Here is a 12,909-nt window from a genome sequence, read left to right as displayed (position 1 = left end):
TCTATTCAGAAAATAACATACCGAAGACACATCTGGGTTGTGGTTAAGATTTATTTTTCAAAGTGCCGCTATTTAGCCTGTCATTTGTCGCTCGGACGCCATTAGCGGCAGACAAGCAGGCCGAACCTACATTTACAGCTTACATCAAAATATAAACATACAATGCTGGGAAAACTCAGGAAGCATATGTTGACACGGAAAAAAAGTAACGTTCAGTTTCAACTACATCGGAACAAATCAGTTTCAACGTTTAACTGGATAAACATATCATCAGCTCGCATATTCCTAAAAACGAGGAATTTGCTGATTCCTTCCTGTTATTCTAAGATTTCGAGGTAGTAAGTTTGAGTCATACCCGTTACTTCAGCTGCTGCTCATTAGTTTGAAGGGGAATTTGACAGTGTCCTTCAACTGTTTCCTGAATTTAGTCTGGGTCCCAGCGTATATACATGAGTTGGTGCAGGAACTGAGAAGCTCCAACATGTATCCGCTTTCTTGCAAAATAAACCTTGGGTCAGTGGAATTGGAACTATTTGCATAGTTGCTGCTTGTCATTTGAACAAATATAAAATTCACAAGAAAAGTTAATCGCAACAGCATGAAACTTCCAGAGATCGCCAGGAGTAAAATTATGGACTTCCTCCTGCTCTCCATCTCCGGGTCACTCAGCTTATCGCCATTACAATGGGCCCGGAGCCTCCTGCGGGCTCTGCTTGCATTTAAAATAATCTTGACCGTCAGAGCGTTGAACACCAAAATGAGGAGAAAAGGGACGCACGGGTTTAAAATACGGCGCAGCCAATCATAAACTCTCCACGCATTTGCAGTATAATACATGTCTTTTATCTTGCAGTACCAGGGCACGTTATCAATCCCATACACGGGTTCATATAGAAAGTAAGAGGGGACGTTTTTTAAACAACCGAGAGCGCAAATTATTCCAATAACGACAGCCGCGGTTTTCTCGGTGCAATACCTGAGTTTCGGCTGCTGACAGCAAATGGCAATGCATCGATCGAATGTGAAAGCGACCGTTAACCAAACCGATGTGTCTTTAGAAGCCCAACTGAGGACGGTAACAATACTGCAACCCGGAGTGGTGGACAAGAAACTAACTGGGAAATAAATCGCTCGGAGTCGACTTAATATCACAGCGGTGATAACGACCAGGAAATCCGCCACGGCCATGGACACCAGGTAACGCGTGATACACTTTGAGAGGCCGCACTTTCCCTGGGATAAAATCGCGATTGTCACAATATTGGCTGCAGGAAACAAGAAGACATTGGATGATTAGTGATTACTGTCCCTGCTGCATGCGGAGGTTACGGTGAAATTTGTGCACGCTGGAAGTTGATTGACAATGCTTCGCCCATCGATGGACAACAATACGTTTTCAATACATCTGTCAAATTAGATAATATCTGCTTATAAATCGAAATATTGTATGCACGAATAAGTGCATGAACACATAAGCACCCCATAATCATGAAAGCAATGAATGGAAACAAATATAGAAATAATGGTGTCCAAAAGCAGGAAATATATTTCTACCTGGCTAGATTGCTGAGGGCATGGGTGAGCATCCTCCATATACAAGGGGGATAATTCGGATTCAGAAGAAGATTAAATAAGTAACTGTGATTGTGGCAAGCCTGAGCAATTGGCTACCGCAAACGATTCCGGGAGCAAACTGCTAATAATACTTGCGATTGAGATAGATTTCTGCTTTGATAAAGCATCATGGGTTTGTGTGTCTCCTGTTCTTGCTTGTATGAAAGACGCTTTGAGTTTCTTATGTACGAATCTCAACAACACGACATGCGGAGTGAGCGCAAATATTTCACAAAGTCGTTGAGTAAGCACAGCTGCTATTAAGAGAAAAGTGGGGTTCGACCTCTGATATCCCTTCACCCCCTGGAAGTAACAAAGGAAGTAACATTGAAAAAAGTAGGTACGTCTATTGTATTTTACGGTCAATAAGAGACAAGTAGAGACATAATGTTTTGATAAATATACACTGTGGGGAATCAGCGAGAGAAGCACATGTAAGCATGGAATGCATTTAAATTAAATTGGATGATTGGCTGCTCTTTCAGAAGCTGATATAGTCAAGGACTGTGCGCGTACATTTACACACGCCATGGGATCACTGTGCCTGGTCATTCAATTGGAGAATAAGTAGTAAGATATTGTGGGAATTACGGGATATATGGAGCTGTCAACGTACGGAAAAAAACGAACAGTGTGTTCAGTAAATATAGACAAAAATAAGACTTTTTTATGTTAAGTAGTGGGCGCAGGAAAATAGATCAGCGGTTATCTATGAATAATAAACAGGAACTAATGCAGACATGATATTTCGTGCTAGTTTAGTGATACCAGAATTTATAATGACACACAATGTCATGATGTGCTTTCGTGGAGATCACATTTCACATGTTTTTTCCCCCCACTGTCCACACAGAGAAACCGGATATAGACGGATCTGCCATAATATGTTGAAACCAACCAATTATTAAAATGACGTAGCAATAAAGTAGCAATGTCGAAGAGCCGAATGGCCTACTCCTACACCTATTTTCTATGTTTTCTTTCTTTCTATAATTGTAATATCTTGCACGTGACTTCAATGCATAAACATGCTCTGCATAATAAACTTACATCCTGTTGTTAAAAATATATAAATATGTACACACGTTTCATCTTTCGATATGGAATCAAATTGGATCACGGCAAACTAACAAAAGGTACCTCCAAATAAAATCGCACGAACAACATTATGCCTCAGCAGTCGGCATATTCGCCTGCTGCAGTTTACCGTACCTGGAACGCCGAAAGCAGCCAGAATTGAATAATACACGGCAAACACCGGTGATTTTCCGGGCGCGTGCATTTTCAATGAGAACGATGCACCCGCCAGCTGCAAAGTCTGCGATCAGAAAAAAAAACATCACATCCATTTATACCCGGAGTTATTCCCTCGAGCGTCAATTAACGAGGGCAGCAGAGTACTTGTATTCAATGAACAAACACATTCAGGCATTTATGATCAGTTTTACATTAATTACGTTAATTAATCGAACAAAGTGCAACTCACGTCATTCGACTGATTAATATTCAATATAATATTGCTAAATTGGAATTGAATTAATTTAAATTTTGTAGCAGATACACTACATACAATACAATATTACTGTATTAGCCAAGTATTAGCCATGGTAGGAAACGGGTTCCCGATGTTAGGCGAATCCGGAACCAGGGGCCAGATTTTCAGAATAAGGGGAAGACCATTTAGAACGGAAATGAGGAAAAAAAGTTCACACCGTTGTGAATCTGTGGAATTCTTTGCATTAGAAAGAATGGAGGCCAATTCTCTGGGTGCTTTCAAGAGAGAGTTAGATAGAGCTCTTAAAAATAGCGGAGTCAAGAGATATGGGGAGAATGCAGGAACGGGGTACTGATTGTGGATGATCAGTCATGATAACAGTGAATCGAAGGGACGAATGGCCTACTCCTGCACCTCTTGTCTATTGCCTATGTTTTGCAACATGAGGAATTTCATTTGACAAATCAGTCATACAAATAAAAAGTAACAGAATACTCAAGATACATTTTAACATAAACATCCACCAGAGTGACTCCTCAACATTCCTCACTGTGATGGAAGGCGAAAATAAAAGTTCAACCTCATCCCTTCTTTGTTCTCCCGCCGTCGGGGACCTCGAGCCTTCCGTAACATAGAAACATAGAAACATAGAAATTAGGTGCAGGAGTAGGCCGTTCGGCCCTTCGAGCCTGCACCGCCATTCAATATGATCATGGCTGATCATCCAACTCAGTATCCCGTACCTGCCTTCTCTCCATACCCCCTGATCCCCTTAGCCACAAGGGCCACATCTAACTCCCTCTTAAATATAGCCAATGAACTGGCCTCAACTACCCTCTGTGGCAGAGAGTTCCAGAGATTCACCACTCTCTGTGTGAAAAAAGTTCTTCATCTCGGTTTTAAAGGATTTCCCCCCTTATCCTTAAGCTGTGACCCCTTGTCCTGGACTTCCCTAACATCGGGAACAATCTTCCTGCATCTAGCCTGTCCAACCCCTTAAGAATTTTGTAAGTTTCTATAAGATCCCCTCTCAATCTTCTAAATTCTAGAGAGAGTATAAACCAAGTCTATCCAGTCTTTCTTCATAAGACAGTCCTGACATCCCAGGAATCAGTCTGGTGAACCTTCTCTGTAGTGCCGCTATTGCAAGAATGTCCTTCCTCAGATTTGGAGATCAAAACTGTACGCAATACTCCAGGTGTGGTCTCACCAAGACCCTGTACAACTGCAGAAGAACATCCCTGCTCCTATACTCAAATCCCTTTGCAATGAAAGCTAACATACCATTCGCTTTCTTCACTGCCTGCTGCACCTGCATGCCTACCTTCAATGACTGGTGTACCATGGCACCCAGGTCTCGCTGCATCTCCCCCTTTCCCAATCGGCCACCATTTAGATAATAGTCTGCTTTCCCCGTTTTTTGCCACCAAAATGGATAACCTCACATTTATCCACATTATACTGCATCTGCCAAACATTTGCCCACTCACCCAGCCTATCCAAGTCACCTTGCAGTCTCCTAGCATCCTCCTCACTGCTAGCCCCCCACACCCCCCCCCCCCCCCCCCCCCAGCTTAGTGTCATCCGCAAACTTGGAGATATTTCCTTCAATTCCCTCATCCAGATCATTAATATATATTGTAAATAGCTGGGGTCCCAGTACTGAGCCTTGGGGTACCCCACTAGTCACTGCCTGCCATTGTGAAAATGACCCGTTTACTCCTACTATTTGCTTCCTGTTTGCCAGCCAGTTCTCTATACACATCAATACTGAACCCCCAATGCCTTGTGGTTTAAGTTTGTATACTAATCTCTTATGTGGGACCTTGTCGAAAGCCTTCTGGAAGTCCAGATACACCACATCCACTGGTTCTCCCCTATCCACGCTACTAGTTACATCCTCGAAAAATTCTATAAGATTCGTCAGACATGATTTACCTTTCGTAAATCCATGCTGACTTTGTCCAATGATTTCACCACTTTCCAAATGTGCTGCTATCCCATCTTTTATAACTGACTCTAGCAGTTTCCCCACTACCGATGTTAGACTAACTGGTCTGTAATTCCCCATTTTCTCTCTCCCTCCTTTCTTAAAAAGTGGGGTTACGTTTGCTACCCGCCAATCTTCAGGAACTACTCCAGAATCTAAACAGTTTTGAAAGATTAATACTAATGCATCCACTATTTCTGGAGCTACTTCCTTAAGTACTCTGGGATGCAGCCTATCTGGCCCTGGGGATTTATCGGCTTTTAATCCATTCAATTTACCCAACACCACTTCCCGGCTAACCTGGATTTCACTCGATTCCTCCAACTCCTTTGACCCGCGGTCCCCTGCTATTTCCGGCAAATTATTTATATCTTCCTTAGTGAAGACGGAACCAAAGTAGTTATTCAATTGGTCCGCCATATCCTTGTTCCCCATGATCAACTCACCTGTTTCTGACTGCAAGGGACCTACATTTGTTTTAACTAATCTCTTTGTTTTCACATATCTATAACAACTTTTGCAGTCAGTTTTTATGTTCCCTGCCAGTTTTCTATCATAATCTATTTTTCCTTTCCTAATTAAGCCCTTTGTCCTCCTCTACTGGTCTTTGAATTTCTCCCAGTCCTTCGGTATGCTGCTTTTGCTGGCTAATTTGTACGCATCATCCTTCGCTTTGATACTATCCCTGATTTCCCTTGTTATCCATGGATGTACTACCTTCCCTGATTTATTCTTTTTCCAAACTGGGATGAACAATTTTTGTAGTTCATCCATGCAGTCTTTAAATGTCTTCCATTGCAGATCCACCGTCAACCCTTTTAGAATTAATTGCCAGTCAATCTTGGCCAATTCACGTCTCATACCCTCAAAGTTACCTTTCTTTAAGCTCAGAACCATTGTTTCTGAATTAACAATGTCACTCTCCATCCTAATGAAGAACTCAACCATATTATGGTCACTCTTGCCCAAGGGGGCACGTACAACAAGATTGCTAACTAACCCTTCCTCATTACTCAATACCCAGTCTAAAATAGCTTGCTCTCTCGTTGGTTCCTCTACATGTTGATTTAGATAACTATCCCGCATACATTCCAAGAAATCCTCTTCCTCAGCACCCCTGCCAATTTGATTCGTTTTCTGCCCCTTAGTGTTTTGCAGCTCTACCCATACCGATTCCACATCCTCCAAACTAATGTCCTTCCTTTCCATTGCATTAATCCCCTCTCTAATCAGGGGACGATCTTACTCCCGTAGCTTCGCCTGAGCCCTCCTCGCCAGGGCGATCAAGTTCCTTAATCGGGGGTGGGGGTCTCAGCTACCCCGCGCCGCGATCTGACCCCGGGTCGGGGCTGATTGAACCTTCTCAGTCGTTGGAGCTCCCGACAACTTCGGTCTCTACCCGAGTCTGCGAGCTCATTGATGTTAAAATTTGCAGGCCGTGGTTGGAGGGATCCTAGGCAAGGGATCGGCTTCGATGGCAAGTCCATGCCCCCGCGTTGGCGCTCAAACTCAGTCGCGAGCGAGGCTTCCAGCTACACGATGTTAGGCCGCAGGGCGACGGCAGAAACGATTCGGAAAGCAATCCCGACAGGGTAAGATATTGAAAACATTCAGCCATTATCATATTGAATGGCGGTGCAGGCTCGAAGGGCCGAATGGCCTACTCCTGCACCTATGTTCCATCTTTCTATGTTTCTATGAAAAAAAAGTTCCCTCAACCCCACCCCTCCTCCACTACATAAACCAGAAAACAATTACACAACCTTTTAAAACAAATTATAAGTAACAAAAAAGATGGACACACAGAAAGACTGTTGGCGAGCCTGCCACCGTACGGCGCCCCGGGTGGTATACAGAGATTATAGTAGCATTGAATTAAAATACCAATTTATAGTAGTGTAAAATGACTGAATGTTTAAAATATGTAGGGAGGAACTGCAGAAGTTGATTTAAACCGAAGATAGATCAAGAAAGCTGGAAATCTCAGAGGGACAGGCAGCATACATGGAAAGAAGGAATGCGTGACATTTCGGGTCGTGACCCTTCTTCAAAAATAATTTGTTAGAATAAATGTTCTTGCAACGATAAAGTTGGATTAACTAAGAAGGGACGCGTGGAGATTCGGGGCCGATCATGTCGATGTTGATTTTCAGACTGTAAATAATGGAACGTGGATTTCCATAGCAATCTGCAATACCACCGCTATTTCCCGACTTTGGACGTCGGTGTCATTTCCAAATTGGCTTTTGATTATCAACACCAAAGTAAAATGAAGGTGGAGCAGTGGAAGTAAATTTGTATTCAGATAATAATCTGCTCCCTTGTTTTTGCCGCCATTGATCCCTATTACACTTGGACAAAAAACCGCTTCTAACACAGAGCATTTTCCCAGCAGCTTCAAATGATGATGTTGTACCGCCACATAGTGGTGGTTTTGGGAAGCCAGAACCCTCGTAATTGGTCAGTTCTGTCACGTGACCGCGGGGGGGGGGAGGGGGGGGGGCCGTTTCGCGAACTTTTTAGCGTAGTTCGTCAGCGCTTCTCCCAGCAACATGATCTGTTTTGTGTTAGCTAGTCAGGCACGTGTATTGCTCGAGGTTTTGTTTCATTTTTAATTGTTTATAAAAAATATTTTCACTCAACCATATAACCATATAACCATATAACCATATAACAATTACAGCACGGAAACAGGCCATCTCGACCCTTCTAGTCCGTGCCGAACACATAATCTCCCCTAGTCCCACATACCTGCGCTCAGACCATAACCCTCCATTCCCTTCCCATCTATATAACTATCCAATTTATTTTTAAATGATAAGAACCAACCTGCCTCCACCACCTTCACTGGAAGCTCATTCCACACAGCTACCAGCCTAGTTTCGCTATAATGTCACAGTGAACCAATCGTAATTGGCCCTCCAGCTGCCCAGAGCCACAATTCTCACAGGCCTCGCGCCAAAATTCCCTGCTCTTATCTTCGCAGCTGGGAGCCGCTCCCGAACCTGTCCATCAAGTGCCGAGGGGGATGAACCAGGGAGTGGCACTGCCCCCCCCCCCCCCCCCCCCCAGAACCGGAGGCACGAAAAGAAAAGGGGGGCGTACGTGACGACCAGCCCGCGTGCGCACCACGGCAGGCACTGGAACCGGAGACACACTGCCAGGCGAAGGTGCCGGCGCGTGCACTTGGGGAAAGTGCCGGAACGGTGGGTGACCCCGAGGGCGAGGCCGCGCAAGTAGCACCGGCTGGCCGATGTCCACGTGTGCCGCGCAACGGAGACCTGCTCACGAACCCTCATGTCCAAAACGAAGGTTAAATGGTCCTTCGTACGGCCGTTGAAGGGGTGTTCTTTGCGCGTCTCAACGCAGGAAAACAAACGGGCAGTCCTGGAGCGCGGAAGGAACGTGCGGCGTTAACGAACCGTGGCCAGACGTCGGCACCGGTGCGAGCTTGCCCACCCTCTCCCGAAGCCGTTGCAGAGCGGTCGATGGCTGCTCTGCCTGGCCCTGTGCTGATGAGACAAACACAACGGGCACTGGCAGCGGGGCCCCATACGCCATCTCAGCTGAGGAGGTGGCCAAGTCCTCTTTGGACGCGGTGCAGGCAAAACCCACGGCAATGCGTCGACCCAGTCCGGGTCCGTTAGCCGAGCCTTCAGGGCAGCCTTGAGCTGGCGGTGGAAACGCTCCACCAGGCCGTTCGGCTGGAGATCCTACGCTGTGCTGCGGTTCAGGTTAACCACTAGAAGGCGGGTCATGGCCGACCAAAGTTCAGATGTGAACTGAGGCCCCCGGTCGGACGTAATGTCCAGCGGCACTCCGAATCAGGCAATCCAGTGTGCAGCCAAAGCACGGGCACACGTGGCCGCAGACATATCTGCCAATGGAACCGCTTCCGGCCACCACGTGAACTGGTCGACCACGGTCAGGAGGTGGGTGAAGCCACGAGATGGCAGCAGCGGCCCCACGATGTCCACGTTGATATGATCAAACCAAACGTGGGACGTGGATGCCGCTGTGCCCTGGCAGTTTGGCGCGGGATGCAGGTGCGCGGCCAATGCCCAACATGTAGACGCACCCCATGCCAAATGAAACTGGAAGCCACGAGTGCCAGCCCGTGGAGCACCTCAAACACTCCGCAAGGCCACGGGGACGATGGGCCGCAGCTGACCACTCCACAGTAGCCTCGCACCCCCGGGACAACATGGAACGTCCTCCAACCGCAGGCCCGCAACTGCGGTACGATAGGCGGACATCTCATCATCCGTCAGCTGGACAGTAGCCAGGGCTGAATAATCAATGCCATTGGACACCTGCAACATGTAGTTGACCGTGAGACGAGATAAATCGTCGGCTACGCTGTTGTCTTTGCCCTCGATGAAATGAATGCACGTCGTGTATTGAGAGATGATCGCCAACTGCTGCTGCTGCTGGCGAGCGGATGCAAGAGTGAGGGGCTACGCGGTAAATGTCGGCCCCTTCAAAAAGTAACGGAATTGGGGAAGTGGCGCACGCTGAGCGAAAGGGCGAGGAGCTCCACGGTCATAGGCACTGTAGTGCCGCTATGCGGCGCTGAGGTGCCTGCTGAAGAAGACCAGAGGCCGCCAGCGCCCGTCGATCAGCTGCTCTACCACCGCACCAACCGCTACCTTGGAAGTGTCGACCGTGAGCCTGATTGGTGCATCCGCCCGTGGGTGCACGCGCATCGTGGACACCGCTTCATTAGTCCATTCGACCTCCGTCCGTTTGCCCGCCATGGGGTGAAACAGCGGGGGCATGATCCTGGCCGCGGACGGTACAAAACGGTGGTAGAAGGCCACCATCCCGATGAATTCCTGGAGGTCCATCGCGGTGGCCGGTCGAAAAAACTGGCGCACGGGAGTGGGCACCGCACCCTGCGGAGTTACGTGGTGACCCAGGAAATCATTGAACGTCACCCCGAAACGGCATTTGGCTATATTGACGCTGGCATAGCTGGCGGGGATCGGAACAGTGCTCCTACCGCGAGCGGCCTGCCACCAAGTTGCCATTGAGGTAAACAAACACGAAATCCAGGACACGGCACACGCAGTCCATAAGCTGCTGAAAGGCCAGCGCAGCGTTCTTAAGCCCGACGAAGGGCATGCGCAGGAACAAAAAAAGGCCGAATGGTGTTATGATGGCCGTCTTGTGCACGTCATCGGGGTGGACGTGAATTTGGTTGTAGCCACGCACCAGGTCGATCTGCGAGAACGCCGCAGCCCCGGCCAAGTGTGCATTGAAATCATGGAAGTTGGGGACCGGGTACCTGTCAGCGATGGTGGTATCATTAAGCCGACGATAGTCTCCGCAAGGGCGCCAACCACCGTCCGCCTTGGGGACAATATGGAGCGCGGACGTCCACGTGCTGTCTGAGCAGCGCACGATACCCAGCGACTCCATAAGGCAGAACTCTTCCCTGGCTAGACGAAGTTTGTCCGGTGGAAGACGCTGCGCATGGGCGTGTAGGAGCGGGCCACGAGTCGGAATGTGATGCTCCACCCCGTGATTTGGGGCGGAGGAGCGGAACTGCGGGTCGAGGATTTCAGGGAAGTCGGACAGTACATGCGAGAATGTAGCATGCGCGGACGACAGGGGCACAATCCGGGTAGCCCACGCGGAAGGAAATAGGCCCCAATGTTCCAGAGCACCAGATGCTACCGCTTGACACCCACAAGCAGGGAATGTGCGCGCAGGAAGTCCGCGCCCAGCAACGGGCTGGGAAACGTCAGTAATGACGAATGGCCATGAATGACAATTCCCGAAGTTGAGGGAGAGCGTGCGCACCCCATATGAGCCGATCGGGCTCCCATTAACCGCGGTCAGAAGGGGCCCGCATGGCGCCGATGTCGCGGACATCGCCATTAGAAGGTGGCAGGTCACTTATCTCTGCCCCGTTGTCAATGAGGAAAGGAGCCACAGCGTGGCGATCGCACGCAAACACACGATTAATCTGGCCGGCCGTCGAAGCAATCACTGACGGCCGTCCCATTCGTTTCCCGGGAACGTACACGGCTGCCGAAGCTGACGAGCTGCAGCCCTCCCGGCGGCGGTGATAGTAGCACCACCTCCTGCTGCGGTCTGCAGAAACAGGTGGAGGTGCGAGCTGATCCGACAAAGAGCGACACCTGGTGGCGTCCTAAATAATTGACGGCAGGCCACGCGGTGACGACGTCCCGGCGCCCGTGTGCGCAATGGCGGCAGGATCGTGCCGCAGAGGGCATTTAGACGCGCCGTAGACGCGGTCAATTGAAGTACTTGACCTGCTGTGGGCTGCCCGGTGCCATCGGGAGGATCTCCAGCGCATTCAGGGCCTGCTGAAGGACCATCCAAAGTTGATTGGCGCGCTCGCCCAACGACTGCATGTCGGTGAAAGTGTCGTTGGTAAGTTGCAGGAGGATGTCCGACGGGAGCTGCTGCAGGTAGGCATGTTTATAAAGAAAACAGGCCTCGTGGTCGCCAATAAGAGCTAGCACATCGCCCAGCAGGGCCGACGTCCAGCGGTCACCCAGGCCAGTCATCCGCAAGATTTGGGTCGCCCGCTCGGCCTCGTTGAGGCCAAACCTAAGAGTAGGGCCTTAAGGATCTCATACTTATTAGCCGCCGGGATGCGCGGTGAAAAAGTTAAACCCATGTGCAGAGGCCGGATTTGAGTGCGCTGATTATATAATAGTATTTCGGTGCATCTGCCGTCACGCCGGTCCGCAGTGCAAACTGCGCCTCGACTGGTCAAATCCGATCTTGGGTCCGTCGGTCCACAGGGTAGGCAGCTTCAGCGCAACGGCGTGGAGATCAGCGGGGCCGGCAGGACCCAAGGACGATTGATCGGGTCCATCGCGCTTGCGCCGAAATGTCGAGGGTCATCAGTGTAGTGGATGAGTGAGAGAGCCGGGAATGAAGGCACGGCGCCAGGCAAATTCTCTATGGGCTTTAATGAGCACAGTACACAACTCTCCTATTCAGTAAGAGACTGAAGACAGGTCTCGCGCCAAAAATCCCTGCTCTTATCTTCGCAGCTGGGAGCCGCCCCCGGACCTGTCCATGAAGTGCCAAAGGCGGATGAACCAGGGAATGGCCTACTCTCCAGGTACTGCCACATGTTCTTGAATTGGGAGCCTCTGTTCCTGAGAGAGAGAGAGAGAGAGAGAGAGAGAGAGAGAGAGAGAGAGAGTTTTTTTTTCTCACGTCTGCAGTTGAGAAGGTTTGAAACAGCCTTTCAAGGATTTTGTCGATGGAGCAGGAACAGAGGCAGAGGGGCTCCATAGTTTGACATCGTTGTACTGCTGACATTTTACTTTGCTCTAGGATTCCTCCACCAGTGTGAAAATTCCTGAGTTTTCTCTATATTGTTGAGGGTGCGGTTGTCGTTGTCGGACTGTCAACTGTGCCTGGAGATCGAGGGTAGGATGATTTTGTTGTCTTTGTCGTTTTTAACACTGTTTCTCTGCGCTAAAATCATTTTGCACATGGCGGCCGCCTGGCTTAATGTGAAGAAGGTACTTTTGCTTCCGGCAAGGCTGGAAAAGAGCTACTCAAAAGCTGCTCTCGGCTGTGGACGAACGAGGGCTTTCCTCCTTCAGTTGGAGCTTTCTGCATTCTGCTGCTTGTCTTTGACTGTGACTGATCTTGGGACGTAACTTGGAGCTGAGCTGCTGGGGTGCCTGGAGCTGGTTTGTGCCACTGTAAGGATGGCGATGGCTGGGGCTCGGCCGATGGCCCGGAGCTACGCAGCGGTGGTATCAGTTGCGGCTACGAGGCTATTTGAGCATGAGCCTCATGTTGACTTGGGTTT

At 49.0% G+C, this 12,909-nt stretch overlaps 1 protein-coding gene across 1 annotated transcript; it reads right to left on the bottom strand.

Annotated features, from left to right (window-relative positions):
- Nucleotides 1-363: 363 nt before the first annotated feature.
- LOC129715238 (probable G-protein coupled receptor 139) lies at nt 364-6,586 on the bottom strand. The gene is made up of 3 exons (XM_055665097.1): nt 6,437-6,586; nt 2,827-2,932; nt 364-1,265 (listed from the first exon to the last, which is right to left on the bottom strand). The coding sequence occupies exons 1-3, from the start codon at nt 6,584-6,586 to the stop codon at nt 364-366; spliced, it is 1,158 nt and encodes a 385-aa protein (XP_055521072.1).
- Nucleotides 6,587-12,909: the final 6,323 nt, after the last annotated feature.

The sequence above is a fragment of the Leucoraja erinacea genome, unplaced genomic scaffold (genome assembly GCF_028641065.1).
Source record: "Leucoraja erinacea ecotype New England unplaced genomic scaffold, Leri_hhj_1 Leri_106S, whole genome shotgun sequence".
Lineage (NCBI taxonomy): Eukaryota > Metazoa > Chordata > Chondrichthyes > Rajiformes > Rajidae > Leucoraja > Leucoraja erinaceus.
This window is presented reverse-complemented; position numbering and strand designations above follow the sequence as displayed.

Excerpts from the sequence above, each read along its gene's own strand:
- LOC129715238 (XM_055665097.1), bottom strand. The coding sequence starts at position 6,586 with ATGGACTTGCCATCGAAGCCGATCCCTTGCCTAGGATCCCTCCAACCA. Across the intron at positions 2,933-6,436 it reads TCAATCAGCCCCGACCCGGG|ACTTTGCAGCTGGCGGGTGC; the intron begins GTCAGATCGCGG and ends TTCTGATCGCAG. Across the intron at positions 1,266-2,826 it reads GGCTGCTTTCGGCGTTCCAG|CCAATATTGTGACAATCGCG; the intron begins GTACGGTAAACT and ends TGTTTCCTGCAG.